General features: G+C 41.5%; 1 protein-coding gene across 1 annotated transcript in view; it reads left to right on the top strand.

Annotated features, from left to right (window-relative positions):
* LOC126475032 (juvenile hormone esterase-like) overlaps positions 1 to 25,636 on the top strand; it is a 62,124-nt gene that overhangs the window by 808 nt on the left and 35,680 nt on the right. The window contains exons 2-3 of the mRNA XM_050102576.1: positions 8,493 to 8,627; positions 14,645 to 14,921. Coding sequence (XP_049958533.1) covers positions 8,493 to 8,627; positions 14,645 to 14,921 — 412 coding nt within the window. The remainder of the gene's footprint in view (positions 1 to 8,492; positions 8,628 to 14,644; positions 14,922 to 25,636) is intronic.

The following is a 25,636-nucleotide window of genomic DNA, read 5'->3' as shown; positions in this document are numbered from 1 at the left end:
GTTCATGACCCAGTAACAGGAACGTGAGCAATGCCATACTGCGAGGGTCATATAAACTGATGACGCAAAGTCAGGAGATGAGTTGTCCCGCTTAAATATTTGCCATATGCGACGTCGGAATGGTGCGGCCAGATACGGCTTATAGTGGTAGTGAGACATGACATCTGAGCAGTGTGTTACGGAGAGATGGAAAGAGAATACGACAACACATCCCAATTAAACGGTATCGTAACCGGAGTAAAACGCGTAGGTCATAGCATATCGGAGTTACGCGCAGAAACGGATTTCAGAGGATAGCATTGTCTAGGGTGAATCTTCAGTATCGTAGCGACAATGTTTTCACACGCCGCCCGCAACTATTTGACGAACCGACGCCAGAGCGTCTCTGCAGTGCCCTAACGGGGCGTTCGACAGTCTATTGCGAGTCAGATCGAAGCCGATTTGAATGTGAGACGACAGGAACCCGTTTAGTAGCACTACATGGACACAAATGCACTGCACAGGCTTCAACAGCCGATGATCGTAGGTATTGGCCTCCCACGGATTTTGACGACAGATTTTGACAAAACGCAGAAAATTTTCCTTTATAGAAGACACACAGTTAATATTACAGCGTAATGGCTCATGTAATTAATGGAAGGAACCGTTGGCCTACGAGAGCAATTAGTATCACACTTGAGGTATTAACTTTTAATTTGCTCAGGAGTACCATGGAAACTAGGTAGTAATTAGCCTGTTAACATGACATGATTTACAAATTCTCGGGATCCTCATATAGTAGCTAAATCACAGTAGATTTAGCCTTTTAAATGGCACTAATTTTTCATTTATGGGCCCAATAATTTACATGAGGAAGATAGTTTTGCTGAATGAAATGTTATACCCAAAAAGATCTCTCAGTATCCAGATAAGTGTTTGTCCCACCTGGCTCCACTTCTTTCGATCGTGGGCTATACGACGACGGAGATTTACAGCCTTCAGATCGTAGAGCAAAGGGTCGGTCCATCGCTGTTTTGATTGTTCATTGAGTCTGTTTTCTATGGCTTCCGCTGTGTATGCTGCCTTTGCTATTCTAACTGCATCAGTCTGCCTGCATCACATGTCCCAAACATCACAGATGGCTTTTTCGCATTTTCTTCTGGATAGGTGCCCTCCAAAACATTTCTTGATAGTGTCGTTGGAAACGTGGTACAATCAAGTGATTCCACCTGTCCACCTATGCATTTTATTCTCCATGACGTCCCCCCCCCCCCCCCCCGCTTCATATCTATCGCAGCTGGTGCACACTCAGTGCCGTAGAGAGGAAGAAGACGGATGATTGTCCGGTAAATCATTGACTTCCGGTAGTCCTTAATTCGAAGATCGTGTGTGGCCTCTGCTGTAGTTCACTACCTCATCCAGACTGTCTGCGTCCTTGACCTCACCTGTAAGTTGGTTATCGCTGGTGATTGTAGACCCGACGTACGTAAACAGTTACTGATGTTGCTGAGCAACAGTCATACAATATTTTTTAAAGGAACACACCACCATTTGACTGTTTTATTGTTTACTTAAATACAACCCAGGTTTCGGTCTTTTATGCCATTATCAAGCATTTGATATTATGCCTTTAACATATGTTGTAGGACACTTTATGATTTTCTTCTGCGTCAACACTGATGGTCGCAACTTGTCGTTGCCATATACTTGGTTTTCGTTGAGCTGCAGACCATATTGTATAAGTCGGTCGTTCCATTCTTGTGCTTTTCACTGTAGATCAAACTTGTTCCACGCAGATAAAATGACATACCCAGCATAGAGAATTGGGCATGGTAATACGAATGATGTTGCAGTGTCCACCACAAAAATGAACAGCAACGGTGATGAGGCCGACCCCTGGTGGATTCCTATTATCATGCGAATGCTTTCGCAGCCACTTGGATATACCTCGATTCAACATACAGAGGCCGTACCCAGTTAACAAGGTACTCTGGGAAGCTCTGTTCTCTAAGCGGTAACCACATAAGGCCATGCGGTACCCGCTCGAAGGTCTTGCCAGGTTCTAGAAAAGCGAGATACAGTTGCTGGTTCTTTTCACATTATTTTTCTATCAGCAGCCATGCAACAAGGACTGCGTCAATTGTGCTAATGTTTTTCACCAATCTGGTGTGGTTTCTCGTGACTTGAGCTGTCTCGAGAATTCGTTCAAATATCTTCATCACGTGGCTCAGTAGTCTGGTCGGGCGGTAACCAAAACACAGAGCAGGGCGTTCTTTTATTTTTAAGATTGCTAGAGTGATGTTCACAGCCAATCTGTTGGACTCTGCCTTCTCCAATGGTCTAGCTGAAAGGATCTGTTAGCCAACATGCCACATTAATTTCTCCGAATAAGACAAATGTTATCAAATAAAAGTACAACAACCAAGATTCCAACGCACGTGGCAATGTAGCGCCAAAGGTGGTCATCAACAGAATGTAGAGAAAAACTGCAATAAAGTCGCTTTCAGACGTACTACACTCACACTAATAACGAAAATACTATGCTCAACAAGAACACACTATAAATTTGAAATAATAGTGGAGAACTTCAGGTATGTTATAAGATTTCGGTTGGAGAGGATCCATGTTCAGAACATTATCTCAAAGTGTTCGTGCAATACTGCAGATTGAATGTTAGTTATAAGAAAGACATTGCTTATTACTTGCAATTTTGAAACAACGTTTTAATTCAGTGAAGTGACGAAAGTCGTGTGATACCTCTTAATATTGTGTCGCACCTTCTTTTGCCTAATGTAGTGTAGTAACTCGGCGTGGCACGAGCTCGCCACGTCGTTGGATCGTGTCGACCCCTTCATCATCAACTACAGCCTGAAGATGCTGCATTGAAGCGCCGAAACTGGTAGACACAAAATAAGTAAAATCATAAGGACGGCCGAGGGCGTTTCATTTTCTCACAAGTCGTTGAAAGTCTTCTGCTGCAGAAATGTAGCCATGCTGTCTCCTGAGTCACGCATAATCCAGTGACAAGGCGCAATGCTATACATAAAAATTTCATTTTTGTTTGAGATCATGAAGTCCATGGGTCGGCCGCTGTGACCGAACGGTTCTACGCGCTTCAGTCCAGAACCACGAGGCTGCTACGGTCGCTGGTTCGAATCTTGCCTCGGGCATGGATGTGTGTGATGTCCCTAGGTTAGTTAGGTTCACATAGTTCTAAGTCTAGGGAACTGATGACCTCAGATGTTAAGTCTCATAGTGCTTAGAGCCGTTTGAACCATTGTGAAGTCCATGAATGGCTGAAAATTGTTTACAAGTACCTGAATATAACCATTTACAGTCAATGATCAACTGGATCAGGGGATCCAGTGTATGACATGTAAACACAGCGTACTCTATTGCGGAGCAATCACCATTGCCTTGTTGACAACTTGTGACCATTGCTTAGTGGGGGTCCGCTAATACCCTCGAATCCTACCATCAACGCTTACCTACTGAAATCGGGACTCATCTGACCAGGCCACGGTTTCCCAGCAATCTCGGGTGCAACCGTTGTGGTCACGAACCGAGGAGATTCGCTGAGGGCTATGTCGTGCTGAGAGGCACTCGCATCGGTCGTCAGCTGTCATAGCCCATTAACGTAAAATTTCCCGGCACTGCCCTATCAGTACGTTCATCGTAAGTTCCATATTGATATCTGCGATTATTTCAGAGGTATTGCTTGTCTCTTAGCACTGACAACTCTACGCAGACTCCAGTGTTCTCGGTTATTAAGTGAATGTCGTCGGCCACTGCGTTGCCCGTGGTGAGAGGTAATGCCTGAAATTTGGTATTGTCGGCGATTTATCAACACTGTGGACTCGGAATATTGTATTACCTAACGATATCTGATATGGAAAGGCCCTTGCAACTTGCCCCGACGACCTTTCCACCTTCAAAGTCCATTATTTCCCGTCATGTAGTCAGAATTACGTGGAAAACCTTTTCACATGAATCACTTGGGTGCAAATAAGAGCTCCGATAATGCAATGCCCTGTTATACATTGTGTACGCAATACTGCCGGCATCATATCTGTATCCCATGACTTTCGTCACCTCAGTGTAAACTCGAAGCATGAATATTCTGTCCAAAAGATTAAACGTGATTGGGACAGTTGCTGTAATCTTCGCACTTTTATGAAATAAAATATTACCGCTTGATAGCATTCAGATCCCAGTTGAAATATTCCGAGTGCTGTAACTCTATTGGATCTTCCTGTCACGCAGTATACAAGGAGCTCAACCCATTACTGGTGAGGCTTGTTCCACCGTCACATGACAGCGCTCCTCACGGTATCCAATGTGTGAGGAAAGTTCGTATGTCGACACACTGCTGGTGTCCGTTGGTTCTCGCCCATCGGTTCTTATGCGAGCATGTACTGCTGGCGTTCCACTCGGTTTACTCCTGCCTCCAGTAGGATGGTGTTTACAATTTTGCCAGTAACTGGGAAGTTCGGACGCCAAATGCAAGCCTTATTTCAGTCGACGAGACATTCGACGACTTGCGTGCCGGTGATGAGGATGAAACGTTGTGAGGGCAACACAAAAGTCAGTCCACGAGCGGAGAAAATTTCCAACCTAGTCGGGAATCGAACCAAAGTCCGCTGCTCGTGAGGCAAGCACGTTACCACTCAGCCAAGCAGGCGGACACTGAAATAAACATATCATCTGATAGGTTAATGAAGATGTAGCAAGTTGTTAACTCAACGTAAGTTCTTATATTAAGAATCATTTACAACTACAGCCCCCGATGCGTACATTAGAATATCTGGAAGCAGAAGAGCAAGTGCGAACAGCCAGGCTTCTCCTAGCAGCTCTTTAAAAAAACTTGAAGGGTTCGCAAGTACAGTGCCGGAAAAAAATTGTACACCTGAAAGAACGACGTCAATTATGATCCCATGATAGCATATGTCACCTGTGGGGTAGTAGATGTGCTGATAATAGTTTCAGCTTCGTCCGCCAACAGATAGCGTAGTGGCATAGCTACCAGAGAATCATCTGTCTACCCTTGAATAGGGAATGCTCACAGCCACAGGGCACGGTGTAGCGCAGACGTGTGAAGTAAACAGGCAACATGCAACAGAGACGCACTCGTGCTTCCTACAGCCAACTGAGTGGGTTCAAAAGAACTGTGGCCTTCTGAGTGGCGGGGTGGTACTTTCGGAGAATTGCTTCACAAGAGCGACGTGCTGCGTTAGTTATGCAACGGTGCTGGTATCAGCGGTCACATTGAATTTCTCACACTCGTAGACGAGGTTCCGGACGTCCAGACAGCACAAACGACTGCAAGGACGATCTTATTGTAAGGGCAGGAGCGGCAGATCGTACAGCTGCCACAGGACAGATAAGAGAGATTGGGAGCCCAGACGTAACAACGTAAATTGTTGGGAACCAGTTATTAGCAATGAGACTACGAACACACACATCCCTAGTACCTCTTGCACTCAAGCCAGGGCATCGACGTGCACGGTACGACTGGTGCCATCAGAGGATCACTTGAAAGATGGAATGACGCGCTGTGGTCTTCAATGCTGTGGTCGTATGCGCGGATGAACGTAGACCTGTTAAGCCCCCCACCTCAGACCTTATGGTCTGGTGCGCGATAAGCTACAACTCTCGTTCACTTTTGATGTTTTTGGACGGGACGCTAATTAGCACTCGGTACGCGGAATGTTGTTAGACACCTTGTTTTGTCATTCTTCCAGCAGGAAGGTGATGTGTTGTTCCAGCAGGATAATGCTCGCCCACACACTACCCGCGAAACTAAACGTGATCTGCAGGACGAGCAACAGCTACGTTGTCCAGCACAACCTTCTGACTCTTTTCCAGTCGAGCATGGGTGGGATATGCTGGGAAGAGAAGTGACTCGTGCGACTTGTCATCCAATAACTCTTACAGCATTACTTGAACAGATCTAGCAGGTGTGGCATAACGTATCCCAGACTGCATTAGCCGTCTGTTCGTTCTAGTGGATGCCAGTGTGTCCGGATTGCCACCTGTGAAGTCTACACCACGTACATGTATGGATGTTGCAGCATGGGCCAATGCCTGTCACCTCAGAACCGCTTGTGCTGTTAACCTGTAAACGTTATCATTTTGTTGCAACAATAAATCTTGAGTGAACTGGAGACCTCTAAAAGGATGTGCTAATTTTTTTCCGGAAGTGGATGAACATCGATTCTCTGGTTGCAAGCCTTTACACAAAATGTTATAGAAAAATATCTCCTTTGGAAAGGTGTGTTACATATTGAGGTTTAGGAAAATTTCGTCTTTTGCAGCTGAATGTGTTACTTGTTTCTCGTCAACAGGATTCCCCTATTCATCCAAAGGATCATACGTCTTCTATAAAAATAATTATACACGTCATTGCAGCTATTTTAAATTATCTCACTACTTCCAGCTCTATGGTTCTGATTTATCACTTACTTTTTCTATCCCTTCTATGTACGCATGTGTTCTTCCGCAGGTACTAGTTGCACACAGTGCAGGTTTCCAGTTGCCTACTGCATACTGAACGTGGACTTACTCGGATATTGTAAGGCTGACGGAAGGATCAAGGGAACACTTATGATCCTGGAGTGACCCACAACTCCTCAGTCCCCCTCCCACAGCTCCCTTCCTTATACCGTGTACGGAAAAACGACGCTATCCAAAACAGTCGCCTAGGCAACTATGGCGGGCTACGGGCCACAGATGACTGGAGTCAACGTCAGCTGCGAAGATGTGTATGGACGAATAGCTGTGTAACTGTTGCGCAACGATCCGCAAAGATCAACGAAGGGCCACCAACAGTGTTCCCTCAAAGACCGTTCAGCGAACGTTCGGCGACGAAGGCTGGAGTTTGCACGCCAGTGCCGAACTGGCGTCCACAGAGTGGCGACACGTGGATTTTTCGGATGAATCACGTTTTGTGCTCTGTCGGACGGATGGCCATAGATGTGAAGGGTGTGAACGTCTGAAAGCAAACACGCTGCAAAAATTCTCGCAAGGGTCGAGGGTGGTGGAGGGAGCGTTATGGTCTGGGGAATATTTTCGTGGCATTTCCTGAGTGATACTGTCATTGTGAAAGGCACAGGTATCAACACAATTATGCATCGATCCTTAAGGGTCCACCCTTATATGCAGTTTTTTTTTCCTCGGCACAAAGACATCTACCAGGAAGACAATGCAAGTCACACAGCTATCATTGTATGTACAAGATTCGAAGGGCACGAGGATGAGTGTACTGTACTTCCCTGGTCAGCAAACTCCTTGGATTTAAAAGCAATCGAGAATCTGTGGAACCACCAAGAACGGGCTGCTCGCGCCATGGCTCCCCATCCGACAAACCTAACGGATCTGACCACGTCACTGGAGCTGGCATGGCTCCCTATGCCTGTCGGTACCTTCCAGAACCTCACCGACTCTTACTGCGCATAAATTATTCGCATTAACTGTTCGCATTAATATAACTGGACAGGGTATATTAAGTTACGTGTCGTGGTCTTCTACCGAACTTACGTAACAATATGACCAAACGCTTGTGAGAAGTAGCTAGTCCAGAGTCATTTACAGATACCGTACTTGCACGGCATCTGTTCAAAAATTTCCTGTTTCTGCCATATTTGTTCTCTGATACAAAAGTTAAATAATGAAAGCCATAATATATATTCTAAATTAATTCGAAAGCGATTTTCTCTTTCAGGAGACACTACTAGACTTCTGAAGGTAAAAAAAAAAAAAATTACTATCCTCATGCTATTTCATTTCATTATGTGTGTACCTGTCACATATATGCTCACATTAATTTCTGCACATGTTTCTCAGGTACCATGCAGTTGCTTTTTAGTTTATTCGAATCAGAATTTGGTAGTTTTACGTCTAAGCTTGTAGATTATATTATTTAATTCTCTAGTCGACAAGGTCCCATAATTCTGACGATCATATAAGCTCAGTGCACCGTTATCAGACCTTTTCTGAAAGATACCTCATTTCTATTTGTGTAATTATATATCCAGAATACATTATTACATACGTATACTGATATGTCATGAATGATAATGAGCTGCTAGTCGAGCCACAAAGTATCATTTAAATCTACTAATAAAGTGCGCGTAAATTTACTCTGCATTAATAACAGGTAATAACACTGTAAGAACAACAGTGAGTTAGATGAGTATAGATTATTGTAACTATTTCAACTCAGAATTCCCTCACTTGATTGTTTTATGGAAGGACCATTACAAATTTTTTAATACTGAAGAGCATATGACATGCTGCGACGAATAATTAGTACCAATCTACGCTATATTACCACAGATATCTCATTAGTTACCTCTGAACTGAACTGTACAACATGCCCAGAGCGGCCGAATTTGTTATGTGATTTAAAGTAGCATTGATGTTAGTTATTTGGAAGAAACATTCTCAACTATTGTTGTCAGTGTAAACACATACAAATTCGTTGCGTATGAACTCGTCATTCACATTTCTTGCAGGGAGAGGACGTGCTGGTGACCATAGAGCAGGGTACTCTCCAAGGAACTGTTCTTACCAGCGTCTATAACACGTCTTACACAGCCTTCCTGGGCATCCCGTACGCTGAGCCCCCAGTTGGAGATCTCCGCTTCCAGGTAAGGGTCTCCGTTGAGTAGAAATACATAAAACACTGAAGAACTGAAGACGGGACTGAAAATTTGACTGTACTGTGAAGGTGGGAAAAACAGAATGGAAGCAGAAACGAAGGTTTAATATCGAATTACACAGTCTGTGTGCATAATTACTATCTGACCACTAAATGCACACGGTTGCTGTAAACAAGAGATGTGTTACTTTTACTGTAATTTCGTACAGTTCTATGTATGAAATAGGGTCTAAATGTGAGCATCACCAGTACTAAATATGTGGTAACTGGTTGAATAACTATAGTGGCAGTGTTCGATGAAGGGCTGAAACACGTAGTAGCCACTGACAAATGTAAATAACAAGAAAATTAGAATGGGTGTGAAACGGTACAGATGAATTAAATAAATAATAAACTAGGGAAAGACGACTATAATAAACGAAATTTTCTAGATTGAGCACATACTGATATTAAAACATGAACATATGAAGCAAAACTTAGAAATATTATTAGACACGACACGTGATTTAGAAGCTTCTGCACAGAACTGAAAACTAAATCCAAAATCGCTACATCCATATACAGATTTCTGGATACATTCGGCAATGACATCAAGAGAAATGAAAAAAATTAAGTAAGCAGAAACTGAATGAACGTTTAAAAATCATTTCTCTGGTTAACTGTATTCTTCAAGCATGTGTAACATCCTGCTGTCCTAATTGTTTCGTTTACAGTAATTTTGTCTTTGATTACTTTCCAAGGATGTCTCTCATAGCGTAAATGATAGGCAATTGGAGTTCTTTCAAGTCCTTGGATCGCTCTTCTACATGTGGTTCCAAAAGTTCAAGGCCTAATTCAGTGCAATAGAGGCAGTTACAATGATACGGGGGTATCAAAAGGACGCTAGAAGAAAGGTTACAGTGGTGTGTAATGGAATACAAGTCAAATGAAAGAAGAGAGAAAGAGGTGATCACCTACTACTTTCAGTCAGAGGATTCGGTTTTTAACCTTAGGAACCACAACGTATATTAGGTTACGTGGAACACCAACCATGGTCAAAATTTGCCCGTGTTACAGTAGCCAATATGTCTTGTAATAACTGTTTAAAATTCTTATGTTTGCAACGTCAGGTCATTTTAAAAGTGCTCAGTGACATTACACTAAAAAAAATTTGGGAACTTATAGCGTGCCCAAAATGAATAAACTGATATACTATTTTCCCCTGGTGCAATATATCAAGGGAATAGGTAAAAATTTAGATAATGAATATCTGTATAAACTAGAAACATAAGGCCCATACTTGAATATACAGGCTGTTTTAATCTGCATACATTATTTCATTTAATAACTGAATAACATATTCTTGTCCTTGAGGGAATATTTAAAATACAGAAATAAGAATGATTACTTAAATATAGGATAGATGTATTGAAAACTTTCAAGAAACACTTTTCATTCGGAGACAATACTGTTGTGTACAGATAACACTATCCAGCTGCACACAAAATAGTTAATATTGAACAACATTGAAGCAGATGACGACCACAGCTTCCACACATTAACTTGGGTTCTATTATGTGATTTCCGCTTCTCTGGTTAATTTTATTCCTCAAACATATGTAACATCTTGCTTTGCTAATTATTTCATTTAGAGTAATTTTATCTTTGCTTACTTTGCAAGGATGTCTCTCATAGCGTAAATGATAGGCTACTGGAGTTTTGTGAAGTCCTTGGACCCCTCTTCTACACATCTTTTTAAAAGTTCAAGGACTAATTCATGCAGATACAGTGTTTTGGCATTTGGTTTTCCTTCATTCCACTTAGGCACAGTGTGCAAGCGTTTGTTATAGCTATATCAAGCAGCCTATGGAAAACTGATAGTGGCCATCTCCTCGTAGCATTTTTATAGAGTATGTCCTAGCTATTTGTTTTATGGCAACCACATCTCCTTTAGTGGAAGTGTAATTTACGTTTATGTGGGTTTTCATTTTTGGCTCATCAGCTTCTACGACTGCAGCATGTTGTGTAAACAACATCAACAGAATTTTCTTCAGTGTTTCCTTTACGGTGTGAGAGGCTACTGTTACTGGAGGCTTCTTTGTCAGTGGATCTGTGAATGCAAACTGGAGGGACATAGCTCTCTGAATGCTGTCGCCTTACGCTGTCGCGGTGTGTGTCTCCTGATGGATTCGAGTGTCCCGACCAAGGTAAGTTAGTAATCCACAAAAGTGTAGAAACCGTCAGTTGTGGTGTAACCTCTATTCTTTATCGGATGCACCAGTCGCCACACAGTCTGAAATAGACATCATCCAAAAGCAGGTCTACGGTTTTTTCGAGCATAAATTTCCGTTTCTATTGTGTAGGCGTTCAACTGTACTATCAACAATTTTAACAAGTATGCCATATTTCCCAGGTTTGTGTTTTAGGAAGACTTTAAATGGACAACGACTTCTGAAAAAACACAGCATTTTATCAGCTGTATTGTGAGGTCCGCTTCCGAAGTATTGTGGGAATTTTAAGTTCGGTTGCTCAAACACTTCACGCGGAGGTAGGAGTGTGTCACAAGTCTTTCTGCCTTGGTGTTCTTATCATCAAAACGAAGAATTTTCGAATGTTGGTAAGCTCGCCATACACAGAGTTAGTCAATATACGGCTCTTCTCAATACTTCTTCCTTAAATCGGGTAATAAAATATTGGTGTCATCGTAGACTCCTATGTTAATTAAAATTACCATCAAAGCATATATTTCAGAATCGGTAGTAGGTGATACATTTTTTTCGTTTAGCTTCTTCATTTATTTGCTCAAAAACTTTCCTAACAATTTTCGATGTGAATAACGTCATCAATGATCAGGAATAGTTAGTCCCTGACGTTCACGGACTATGTTGGCAGAATCCCTTTTATATTGCCTTGGAACCTCTGCAAGACAAACTCAATCAGAATTTGCATCTAATTTATTTCGAACATTTCCTACGTGGTTTGGTTCCTCATTGTCCTCTGTTTCTTCTTCATTTGAAACCTCTTCAACTTGTCTGAGATCCGATTCCAAGTCATTGAGCTCTGATAATTCATCCTTCATTAAAAGGTCAACAAGAATCTCTGCCTCGTTGGAGCCTCTGTAACTCATTACAGAAAATCTACCTTACAAGAAACGCGTTCGCTCTACTGTGACAAACTCCTAATAATAATGCTTTCTTTGTAAACGAAAATTAATCTCAACGATTAGATTCTCAACAATGCATCGTAAAACCCGTAGTAAAGGCTGCCACATGAAGTTTAGATTCAGTTAGGATATTACGGTCACAGGTAGTAGGGAAAATGGCAAAATATGCTTGTAAGCATAAAAATTCTGTTTATTGTTTACAATTTTTAAAATTTCAACCAGATAAATGTATAGTACAGTACTTTATAAGGCGAAAGACCAACAGGAATATGGCCACTAACATGGCAGCATAACTGTTCCAATTTTTCTAATAAAAGGAAAATGTACGGGCTGTTCTCGAGCAATAGAGGGGAACGGAAAAAGTGAATCAGAAACGTCAGTAAACATAGATTCCGGTAAAAACAGTAAAATTTGTTCTACCAGGAAGAAATATAAATGGGAAGTTTGTGTGATAGATCCACGTAGCTCTTCCGCTTAAGGAAGCGCTCGGTTCGAAATATTTAGACCCGTTTGGTGAGCAAACAGTGTGAGGGAGGTGGGAGCTGCACCTTCTGCACTGCTCCACTACCAGCGGCTGTCAGGAGCAGCAGGACTTCCTTACTTGTATTCATCAACAACTTTCAAAACAGAGCAAATCCCACAATACCTATGACTGGAGAGTCCACGGCGCTCGGTCTGCCACACCCGGGTATTATGTCGACGACTAGGACACGTGTAGCTGATTGTCTTCAGTACAAAAAAATGAATACTTTACTTGGTAACAAAGACGGTCGATACAAAAACCATTGAAAATTTTCCGTGGCAAGAGAAACGAGAAGCTATCACTCACGTCTTGTGACGTTAGTATCGTTCGTTTACTTTATCATTCAGCTTTAGGCCGTAGCGTGTCCACACATACTACAACACTTTCTAACTTCGTGAACTTTCCATACGAAATAACTTGTTAGGCCGGTTTACAAGTGACGTTGATATGTTTTGTTACGATAGTAAATTTCCCTTTCATTAGAATTAATACGTAATACTCTTTTTATTGCGTATATTGTTATGATATATTTGCCTCCCTTTTCAATATTAGTACTGGCCTGTCTGATTGTGAAAATGTTACCTGGATTTTCAAAGAGTGACCCGATCCTTTTTAGGCACGACCGGAATACGTGCGCTTCAATACATTCCCGGAAATTCTCACAGTCTGATAGTTAATTTCCGAGTGATAGAGGTAAAAATACGACGACATGTGAGAACAGCATGGTCTACACCTCACAATCTATTCACTGTAATTCTCAGCCGGCCGGGGTGGCCGAGAAGTTCTATGCGCTTCAGTCTGGAACCGCGCGACCACTACGGTCGCAGGTTCGAATCCTGCCTCGGGCATGGATGTTGTGATGTCCTCAGGTTAGTTAGGTTTAAGTAATTTTAAGTTCTAGAGGACTGATGACCTCAGATGTTAAGTCCCATAGTGCTCAGAGCCATTTGAACCATTTTTTATAATTCTGAAAAGAGAATGGAAGGTCGTAGTCTAATTTAGGCATACAGTAACGTTAATCGATGTATTATTATGCTTTACGTATGTAGAGCAAAATCAAACATTGATCTAATTAGTCATCACAATTTTCACTGAACGTGAGTAGACAGAAGTAACTATAAGTGACTTCACTAAAACACTACAAATTCTATAAGGCAGTTGTGAACAGACATTTGAAACTCTAACTACGCCTCCATGGCAACTTGCACTTATAGAAAAACATTACTTTTGCCGAAAATACTGTTCCTAACGGCATTTTCTACTTAAATTTGCAACATAATCACAACAACGCTGATATAAAATGGGTACTAATAGACTTGAGAAACAGCACTAAAGAAGAATAAATATATGACACTAATTTAATCACAGTTATGAAAATAATAACTCCTGAAAAATAAAACTTCCGTCATTCACTGAAAATTGTATTAACGAATCTTTTGATTACCAAGCAGTTCATGGTATTAATTTAAACTACTGATTGCCACTCTGAGTATATGATTTTAATCTTTGTTGCCTTTATGACACTGATGCACTAACAGGATATGATAAAGAAGCTTGTCGCAGGTGAAATGAAAGAATCATACAGTAGAAAAAAACCTATAATATTTTGTGCATTCTGTTCAACCAAAGCATCTACTGATCCAGATCCATACTTGTACAAATTCTGCTAATTCGATCCCTGGAGATAGTGCGAACCGGTGTCATAGTTTAGTTCTTGGTTCCCTCAGCAGATTTACCCTCTCCTATCGATTCACCATGCAGGAAAATGATATCGAGCTTAGCCTGTCACTTTTCCAGGATACCAACACGTAAATTAAAACCATAGTTTCATACTGTTCTTTCGTAGTCCTTACGGCAGGCTAACCAGTTCATGCTGCCACTCTAGCATTTACCTCACTGGAACTGTTGGTAATTGGTTGGCACAAACCTCGCCCAGTCCACGTTTTGCGTTAGAATTGCAATAACTGTCCATCTCAGAGTTTTCCCCTTGCTTTTCCAATCTAAGTTTGCGTATGTTTTTTATTATCGACCATCGCTATACATCGACCAACCAATCGAATTCCCAAAAAATTATTTACAGCTTTGCCAAAAGAGGTCTGTTAAAACGGTTGCTGTGAAATGAAAATACCAGTTACAAAAGTTAGAAACAAAGTCGAAAAATTACACACTGTGCGTGTAACTCATGCTTGACAATGAACAGCAGTACGATACCCATCACGGGCTTATATTGCGTGTAGGCTGAAAAATATGGGTGCAATGTGCAGATAAACTGCAGTTCAACGCAACATACTTTTACTTATTGTCAAACACCACTCACTTATCTGTGTTGTGCTGCCTACAGCCGCCGCTTGCAGCAAGTGGGTGGGATGGAGTCCGAGATGCCACCCAGTACGGCAGCGACTGCGTGCAGGCGACTGGCAGCGGCTCGGAGGACTGCCTCTACCTGAACGTGTACGTGCCTGGAGTGCCAGGGGAGGGTGCAGGGCTGCCCGTGATCGTGTGGGTGCACGGCGGAGCTTTTGTCAACGGCAGCGGATCCAACGTCACCAGCGGTCCAGATTTCCTCGTCTCTTATGGCGTCATCCTCGTAACCATCAACTATCGGCTGGGCCCACTTGGTAAGAACGCGTCCTCGGTCATTTGATATTACAGGAGGGTCAACTTACGTTGTCTTGCAGAAGTGGTACAAAGAGAAAGCTTAGTGAAAATGAGAGCAAGTCATTTTGCTTCGTTTGTCTAGCTGAAGTGAGTCTGGTGACTAATCCACGGGAATATGGGAATTCAGCGCTAATCATCCTTTGCCTGCTGCCAATATTTCGGCTGAAAACCGTCCAGATATCTTCGGAACGAGTCAGACAGACTGATGGTAAAGAGCTTCCTCCTACCTGATACAACGTTAGAGCAAGATAAGATAACGGAGGAAGTACGACAGAGATGTGTAACACGTTGAAGCTTTTCTGAAAGACATTGTTTCACAAATTCTGGTCAACAGGATAAACTACCTCTCTCTGTTAAATACTGCCAGTATCAAATTCTGCATTCTCTCAAGATTAAAACAATCGTCACGAAAAGCTGCATCATTCGTAGCTAGCGTAGGATTCCAATCGTCAATTCGTCTAGAGTTACACGTACGAATACGAATTGCTATTCCTAAACCAGTGAACCAATATTATAGATATATGCATAGTTCGACGCAAGCGTTTACGCTGTTCAAATTCGTACTTTCGAGTTAATTCTCATTTTAACAGGTTATTGGCTAATGATTATGAAAGGTAGTTTCAATCAGTCCGCCTCCAATATCATCAAGTATCTTTCTCTGCCTTGCTCCACGCCAGGCTGGGAACCTAAATTGTGTGTATTTATTCTCATCTTAATTACAATGGATAATCAGCCCAAAATGTACCCCAGCAGCAGCCTGGGAAGACATTTGAATGTAATCTTTGATTCCAGCTCTTGTGGTGACAGTCTGCACGACTGGTGTTTTTAAATCCAAGCGTTGGGTCGCCGACTTTAAAAATTTCAGCCAAAGAGCAGAGCGGAAAATTTTAGGCCTAAATCACAGGATGTTACCTCTCCCCTCTTCTCACTGGGGGAGACACCTGCTCTTTCAGGCAAACTGATCTTGGTGACTGGTGAGTGCGCTCCTAAAATGTCCGTTCGCTCTTTGTAGACAGGGCTGAGGCATTTTAGATTTTTGATAGAACTTACCAGGTGGCGGACGAGACGACTCACAACAGTCGGTCGCTTCTCTGTGAACGAAGAAAGTATGACGGGCTAAGTATGTACACATGTGAACAGTGATTTATGATTGGGAGTTTTTTCGATTTTGGGTTAGGATTCACTATAACGATTAAACTCCATCTTTAGGAGCGGGGTGGAATTCTCGTGAATGATGATCTCAGTGAATTTTTAAGTAAATTCAGATAGAACTGAACTGGGTCCTTAATCGGGGACGATTCACTTTATGTAACATATGGCCTGTTAACATCCCTGATTGTGTTCACTGTGAGTAACCAGTTGGCTTTGATGATTATTTTATCAATGGAAAAATTGCTTTCGATTACTCGACGAGTTTGAATCTTTGTGTGTGAGCACCTGTGCGTCCATGTTGCGCTTCGTTAATGCAATCAATCAGCGCTGACTAATAAAATTAGATATATCATTATAGTTTGATCGTATGAAACCGTAGGATTAGTCTTTCTATATGTGCTCCATGTAAATGCAGTTTCATCAGTACGTTCCTACTCTTAAATAAATTTTCATAATGCAGCTACTTAGTTCGTTAAATTTCTCTAGAACGTGCACATGCGCATGGTTACCCTCATACTGTAATATGTAACGTCATGTGCGCCAAGGGATGTTAAGTTCTTTTTCCCTAAGAAATTTATTCCATTTGACTATTGGTCATTTATTTTACAGTTTTCAAAATCATGATTTCGGGTTTATGGCCTTTCTCAAGTGCATGTTGAACTGAAAATTAATAAAGCATATATATATAAGTACCTTACAGTGCAGGGCATAGGGAAAAGAAGTTATTGAAAACGTTACTTACTTGACGAAATATGTCTCACTTGTCTGTGACATGTCATCGTCTAAAAACCATATTTCTGGTTTTATGGACCAGTCATATTACAGGATAACATACGACTAAACAGTGGCATAGACCGTATCAAAGCGGTACTACTATATGACCCACACATTGTAATTTTCCATACTCAACAGTTTAAATATGACCATTTTAGACGCAGAATACAGTTTTGATCTCAAAAGAATCGCGTGGTTACAGTATAAAATCGTAATTGACTCATTCGTGAAGACTTATATAAAAGATGTCACATCCGTATGACAACTTGCATAACCCACGTTAAAAGACGGGAAAGCCACAAAATCAGAAACTAGAAGATCTGGGGTCAGAGCTGCCCAATGGCATTCTGTCCACATTGCTCAAATACGAAGCCCCCACAATACAATACGACTTGAGGGCGAGTGGGAGGTGTTGAGGTGGCTGAGGGATGGAACAGATTGTGCATTTAAAACGATTCCATTTGTACTGTGTGTATGGGATATTACAGTATACCCGTGTAAGAGGCTGTTATCAACGTGTATTACAAGGACATGTAAAGCGTTTAGCTAAATAAATAATCACTTTCCTTTCCCTGGTAATACCTCTGGTAATGTAAAGATCATGTGGCTCACGTCACTTCGGGGGTGGCGCCCGTAACACTCAGACACTGTTTTAACTTACGTTGACGCCAGTTGATGAATAGAAGTGACGAATGCACGTCACAGGAATATATTGGCTCTTAGAAACGCCATAATTCATGTTATTGGCTTTTCACTGTGCACAATGCAAGCCATATTATGTCTCTTACATATGTACTCAGAACCCAGCACAGTTGGTGTCAGGTCAGAAACATATTGGTTTGAAGATGATGTTTCACTGACAGGTCGGACATATTTCAACGTATGATTAATATTTTCAAATGCATAACAAATTATTGCTCTTGTGTCCTGTATGATATGTATGCTTTATTAGTTTTCAGTTCAGCACGCGCTTTAGAATGGCTATAAATTTGAAATCATAATTGCGTAAAATAAATGATCATTTAACAGTCAAATGAAGGAGACGTCTTTCACAAAATCCTACGAAGGAAAGCTTATTAAAGTGTAAGCCCTGATCGTTTTTGGCGCTTACTAATTAAATTTCCTTTGTGAAGTTTCCCCTTTGGGATGGAAACTAAGCTGGTAGTCGATTAACATTCATAGAACTTGAGACGATGGGGCACTCAAGGCCGGTGTATATTATTAAGTACGGTATTTCAGCAACACACAGCTGTCAGCTGCCCAGAGTTTTTGGCATACGGAGAAAGGCAGTCCCACCACAAATCACAAAACAGTGGCGTATGATGCTCTAGTTAGAACTCGGACTTCTATACTTACAGGCAAAATTGGTTCAAAATGGTTCAAATGGCTCTGAGCACTATGGGACTTAACATCTGTGGTCATCAGTCCCCTAGAACTTAGAACTACTTAAACCTAACTAACCTAAGTACATCACACACATCCATGCCCGAGGCAGGATTCGAACCTGCGGCAGTACCGATCACGCGGTTCCAGACTGAAGCGCCTAGAACCGCACGGCTACACCGGCCGGCGTACAGGCAAAATTGTTCAGCTCAAACTACTTTTAATTATTCAAAATTTAGTCCTAAAGTTGCGACCTTTAATTTAATTAAAATTAATTTATTTTTTATAGCTGCTACATATGTTGTAAATCAAGTTTGGCTGTTTTCATACCTATTTTTAAGAGAAGTTTTATTTCCGATGGTTTCCGTGGTTTGGTTAACAACTTGCATTTCATTGGTTCATTATCAAAAAAGTTACTAATTCCTTATTAATTAATGTTATACACCAAAAGCTCTATTTACTTAGTGTTGTTTTATCCTAATCTTAATAACGTATTGCATCGAATTTTGATTTTCAATATACATGGAAGTCATGGATAACTAATTAGTGAATAAACTTCAATTTGAGATGTATTTTCTGGCTACGAGTTGCTCTCGTCTTCTGCAGTCGAATGCCTAGTTGCATGAAGAGCTCAACGTCTCTCTCACATAGTGTGACGACACCCCGCTGTGCTGTTCATTGTTCACAAGCTTTCTAAATTCCATGTATGATTGAGTGGAGTCATAACTGATTTATCGAGTAGCTCTGGTACAGCAGTGACGTCACGTCTTATAACTCTCGCACAGGAAATCACACTTGCGCTGCTGAAGTCCTGCTTGTGGTAGCTATCGTTCCACGTCCTGGTCCAGCTAGGCAGCGAGTTAGGACTCCTAATGTCAAATCGTACACTGTTTCGGAAATGTGTTCCTACAATTACATCCCTTTGAGTGGTTCGGAATTTTGTCCAGTTATATTTTTCTATGTAGCAGAATTATTTCACTAGCTCTACAAGTGTTCCTTTTACGTTCGGTAGATAAGAATTATTTTTTTCCACTATTGATCGTAGTTTTTTGCTAGTTTTTATTCTTGGTAATCAAGCCAAGTTACGTAGCTCGTCAACGTCCCGCAACGGCTATCCATCATTCTTCTACACTTTCCGCTATTTACTATGTCATAATCGAATTTTTTAATGGTCTCTTTGCAATTTATTTTTATGAATTTTTCTTTAATTTTTATAATAGCATTTTCGAAATACTAGTAGGAAACACTGTCGAGCAACTACAATATTGTGCAGCTCCATTCTTGGTATAAACGTTTGTTCTTAATCTTCTAGGTTCGTTTATTCACTGTCTTGCTCATCATATCACATGGGAACACAAGACACAGTTGAAGACCTACAACTGCAACAGGCGAACGATGTGATACGAAGGGAAGAACATACGATAGCAATACAGAAGGATTTGACTCAAATTTTCTAGACCAAGACAACTGTTGACTTGGCTATGAAGTATTATAAGTTAATCTGTCCTACTGAAATATTTTATTATAATGTGTATTTTTACGTCGAAAATGCTGTTTCATATCGTAACTAGTCCTGAATGAAGGGTCGCGCGGGGTAGTCACGCGGTCTCAGGCGTCTTGTCACGGTCCGGGCGGCTGCCCCCGTCGGAGGTTCGAGTCCTCCCTCGGGCGTGGGTGTCCTTAGCGGAAGTTAGTTTAAGATAAATTAAATAGTGTGTAAGCTTAGAGACCGATGACCCCAGTAGATTGTTCCCGTAAGTCCTTACCACAGCTCTCCAATTTCCTGAATGAAGCACGAGCACTAAAAGCAGGTCATGGTAAAAACATGAATTTATTCGGTTCTGCCTGACAAGGCTTGATCCTTGTTTCCGACCCCTGTCTGTTAGAATCTTTCTACGACTACTACACCTGCGTGATGCATATGGTTGTGAATAGAACAACGCTATATATAGATACATTGGGTACTCCGCGGTGGTATGTCAACTAAACAAGCAACTCCATTCACGGTATGTTCATGGGCATGTCCACACAAAATAGTTCATCCCTGCCATTTTGTCTCTTCGCCGAACCATCTTCCTGCCAGATTCCATACACACCATTCCACTAGTATGATTTACTTCAGCGGTGGAGGGGAACATGAATCTCCTGTTACCAGTTTTACACCGACTACAACGCTACAAAATGAGTGCATGCTATTTTTCGGGAGTTGGCCAACTTTTTGACCGGTGAGGTTATATACTAACTATTTCTTTAGAAATAAGATCAAAGTATTCCTCGAATCCCTTGCTGTCCCCTGTTTTCCATATTTAGGACGCTATATGGGAAAACGGTACCACTACTGTTTGTCTAAATAGTATTTTGGGTGGATGGGGGGGGTTTATAAATCGGACGCTCCAGGTTAATGAGTTGCATGCAAACAGGCATCACGAAAAATATGCATTCCAGGTCCATAGGATTGGTTATCTCCGACTTCTGCAAACTCCTCCTCCTCTTTACTATAGCTTGTATTTCTAGGCTATTTACAGCTCTGTCAGCAGCCCTAAGACGTTCCTTGTCGAAAGCAAGCATCATTCGTACCATGTTGATACCTTTCTTCATTCCCATATTTCTATATGTTTTGCGCCTTACAATGCTGCTACCACTGAAAGTAGTAACAGCAGCATAACACCAAACTGAAGTGTTTCTATTCCAACAAACACAGCCTTGGGTATCCTCCACCATGTAACACTATTGGGGTTTCGAATCTTTACATGAACACACTTTTTCAACAGTTCAGGTGCTGCTAAGTCTCTGAAAAATGGTTTCATCACCTCAATTACCGCATCAGGCAGACTATGTTTATGAGTGTATACTTCACCAGCTGGCAAACCCTTGTTGTACTTACAACCAACTGTTTTCTCCTTTTGAACACAAGTAATGATAGAGACCTTCATCGGTTGAAAAAGTACGAAAAAAAGAGCGTTAACAGGCTTCTACATTCCGTCGACACTGCGTGTGTTTTTCCTAATAGTTGTTCTGTAATAGTTCTGTATTTTATTAGTTACACTGACAGTTAACCTTTCCTTCCCATCCAACCCTTTACCATCACTGAGTGTCTTTTTTTTTTTTTTTTTTTTTTTGTACAAAGCTCTTTGTCACCAAAGTCGTGATGCCATTCGTTTCTGTACGTGTCCAATGCACTCAAATTTTTGCACTGCCACATTATCACCATAGGGCTTCCGATCTCGAATATGTCTGTATGTCTGAAACTTCTAGAATCACCGTCACCAAGGTAATTCACACATCACACTTTATCACACGCAACAGAACGTTGAAGTATACTAGCAACACCAGCCATTTCCGTTCCTCCATTACTGCCACTGCAGTTAGCTATGCAATTATTTTCATGTTTACCTTTATTTTTCTGTGGACACCTACAATATTTAGATATTACTGCTGCATCTAAACTTTCCCTTTATATATACTGGTGGCAAATACTACGCCGTGAAGAGATGTGTGTCCCCGTTTATGCCAGGTAGCATCGAATGCTGCAGTCAAGTCTCTATTACAGCCGTTTTCTATTACTGCCTCTTCCACAGCTTCCTTCATAGATTCTATACAGACATCTTCTACATTAGACCCTATCAATCTATTATAGTTCCCAAACAATGTGCGGGGATTTGGAAGATTCATCATGGCACAGAAAACCGCATCTACGGTAGCAACCTTACTAATTGTATGCAAGGCATAAAAAATCTAATATTGTGTTCATAGATTTGCTACAATTTTCTTCAGTTGGAGATACTGCAACACTATCCCAAAAGCTGTCATGTATGAACATTTCTCCCACTTCAGTTCCATTTCACTGGCTGGTCCTATGTGATTTGTTATAGACTGTTCCAGATCGACTTCACTACACTAAATACATCTTATACAATTAGTAAACATTCCTTTAAGAACTGATATATCAGATATTTCATTCACATCCGATTCGCCCATAAGACATTCATACTTTTCACTAACTGAACCAAGCCTCCTCTGCGAAGCACTTTTTTTTCACTTTCATTGCAGACCAGCAAATTTAGGTTCACACAGTTGGTTATCGTCTTTATTGTTGACGCTAATAATGCCTACCTTTGACTTTCCAACATTTCTCCTTTTCTTAAAAGTCTTCACAAGATTTCTAGTCGCTTTACGTTAACGCATGATTATCCTTCAATAAAACAGAGATTTCAATGAACACAATTCACTACGAATATTTTCAGGATTACACATGAGTAAATAAACATAAAACACACGACAATCCGCCCAGTCCGGAACCGTGCGACTGCTACGGTCGCAGGTTCGAATCCTGCCTCGGGCATGGATGTGTGTGATGTCCTTAGGTTAGTTCGGTTTAGGTAGTTCTAAGTTCTAGGGGACTGATGACCACGGCAATTGAGTCCCATAGTGCTCAGAGCCATTTGAACCATTTGAACATGACAATCGAACGAGCGAGGTGTATCAATCTATCACAGGTTAGCCACAATACTTATTTTGTAACACTTATTTTCTACCACATAGCTAAAATGTACATAAGGATCATATAGATTCATGACTGCAACGTTTGACAGCAGTTTAACAGTGCGACAGTGGGTCACGCACATGCAGAATATTTTTCAAAAACACTTTTAAAATAGGTGTAGTTTGCTGAACCGAATAAATGATATATAAACTGAAAGGAGAAAGTCTGTAGATTTTTAAAATGCAAAAAAGTAAAAATTGGACATTTCATGATTTTGAACCTTTCCGCAGCCCCTTAACATTCAGTCTACTCTTCATCGGTACTAAATTCTGATCTGAGTCTATACCTGCTCCTGGGTACGCCTTACAATTCAGTATCTGATTTCAGAATCTCTGGCCGACCATGATGCAGTCTGACTGAAAGCTTATAGTAACTCCCGGTCCTTATAGTAACTCCCGGTCTTTTCAAAGTATAACTTTCCGTTTTGTGATTCTTGTACCGAATATTCTCTATTGGTCTTTCTCCTCTCTCGTTACTACTACCAAATCCATTTTGTCCCGTAACCCTTTCTTCTACTCTTTCCCATACAACCGCATTCCAACCCTCCATGGCTATGAGATTTTCCTCTCATTTTATGTACCGAATTACCCTTTCGATATCCTCCTAGATTTTGTCCATCCCTTAATCCTGTGCTGCTTGCGATGTAGCATTTTTACCTGAACTATTGTTGTCGCTGTTGTTTTCCTATATATTAAGAACAATATCATTACTGAACTTCTAGTAGTAACTCATACTCTGCACTACCTTCTAATTCATAACGAATCCTATCTTCTCGTTGTACCATTACCTGCAGCTGTTGATATTACGCTTTACTGTTTGATCACAAATCCTTTTCTTCTTGAGATGATTGGAAAAGAGCACAGGTAGTCCCAGTCTTCAAGAAGGGTCGTCGAGCAGATGCACAAAACTATAGACCTATATCTCTGACGTCGATCTGTTGTAGAATTTTAGAACATGTTTTTTGCTCGTGTATCATGTCGTTTTTGGAAACCCAGATTCTACTATGTAGGAATCAACATGGATTCCGGAAACAGCGATCGTGTGAGACCCAACTCGCTTTATTTGTTCATGAGACCCAGAAAATATTAGATACAGGCTCCCAGGTAGATGCTATTTTTCTTGACTTCCGGAAGGCGTTCGATACAGTTCCGCACTGTCGCCTGATAAACGAAGTAAGAGCCTACGGAATATCAGACCAGCCGTGTGGGTGGATTGAAGACAGCATGTTGTTCTCAATGGAGAGACGTCTACAGACGTTAAAGTAACCTCTGGCGTGCCACAGGGGAGTGTTATGGGACCATTGCTTTTCACAATATATATAAATGACCTAGTAGATAGTGTCGGAAGTTCCATGCGGCTTTTCGCGGATGATGCTGTAGTATACAGAGAAGTTGCAGCATTAGAAAATTGTAGCGAAATGCAGGAAGATTTGCAGCGGATAGGCACTTGGTGCAGGGATTGGCAACTGACCCTTAACATAGACAAATGTAATGTATTGCGAATACATAGAAAGAAGGATCCTTTATTGTATGATTATATGATAGCGGAACAAACACTGGTAGCAGTTACGTCTGTACAATATCTGGGAGTATGCGTGCGGAACGATTTGAAGTGGAATGATCATATAAAATTAATTGTTGGTAAGGCGGGTACCAGGTTGAGATTCATTGGGAGAGTCCTTAGAAAATGTAGTCCATCAACAAAGGAGGTGGCTTACAAAACACTCGTTCGACCTATACTTGAGTATTACTCATCAGTGTGGGATCCGTACCAGATCGGGTTGACGGAGGAGATAGAGAAGATCCAAAGAAGAGTGGCGCGTTTCGTCATCGGGTTATTTGGTAACCGTGATAGCGTTACGGAGATGTTTAGCAAACTCAAGTGGCAGACTCTGCAAGAGAGGCGCTCTGCATCGCGGTGTAGCTTGCTCGCCAGGTTTCGAGAGGGTGCGTTTCTGGATGAGGTATCGAATATATTGCTTCCCCCTACTTATACCTCCCGAGGAGATCACGAATGTAAAATTAGAGAGATTAGAGCGCGCACGGAGGCTTTCAGACAGTCGTTCTTCCCGCGAACCATACGCGACTGGAACAGGAAAGGGAGGTAATGACAGTGGCACGTTAAGTGCCCTCCGCCACACACCGTTGGGGAGCTTGCGGAGTATAGATGTAGATGTAGATGTAGATTTTAGTTGTGACTATTAAATGAAACAAGCATTACAACGGGTTCAATTTTTTCAGTAAAAAAGAATTGTTAAACAAGTGTTGCCTGCAGCAACATTATATCACAAAAACATAGATAAATAAATGGCCACCTGTGGCAACATTAAATCCTTGGAATATCTGACATGCTTACAATCAGGCATGAAGAAGTGGATGTTGTAGGGCTAATAGAAACAGATAGTACTAGAGGAGGAAATACGGGCCAAGTATGGACGAAGTTAAAATCAAACTGTTGAATACCATAGAAATGCAAGCCTTCCAAATCAAGCTTGAAGTAACCAGATTACGAAACCTTACACCTCATCTCGCACCTGCGGCGTGATCTTACCATAATATTGCAAGTGGTCGCGGAGGTGGCTGCAGCATCTATCATTGGTGGAACCAACGACCCTTGTCAGTTTCTAAGAACCCAGTGCATCACCTCAGTTGACTCCACGGTGGCTACCAGCATTTATGTCGGTGGTGGAGACTCGGCACCTTGAGCTTCATCTGACTTCCAATCTAATGACAACTAAAAGAAAACCTCGCTTTGCCACATCTTTCGTCCCTCACTGAATTGTAATTTGCTTACCTGCGGATCTTCTACGTATCTATGAATCGA

The sequence above is a fragment of the Schistocerca serialis genome, chromosome 4 (assembly GCF_023864345.2).
Source record: "Schistocerca serialis cubense isolate TAMUIC-IGC-003099 chromosome 4, iqSchSeri2.2, whole genome shotgun sequence".
NCBI classification, from domain to species: Eukaryota; Metazoa; Arthropoda; class Insecta; order Orthoptera; family Acrididae; genus Schistocerca; species Schistocerca serialis.
This window is presented reverse-complemented; position numbering and strand designations above follow the sequence as displayed.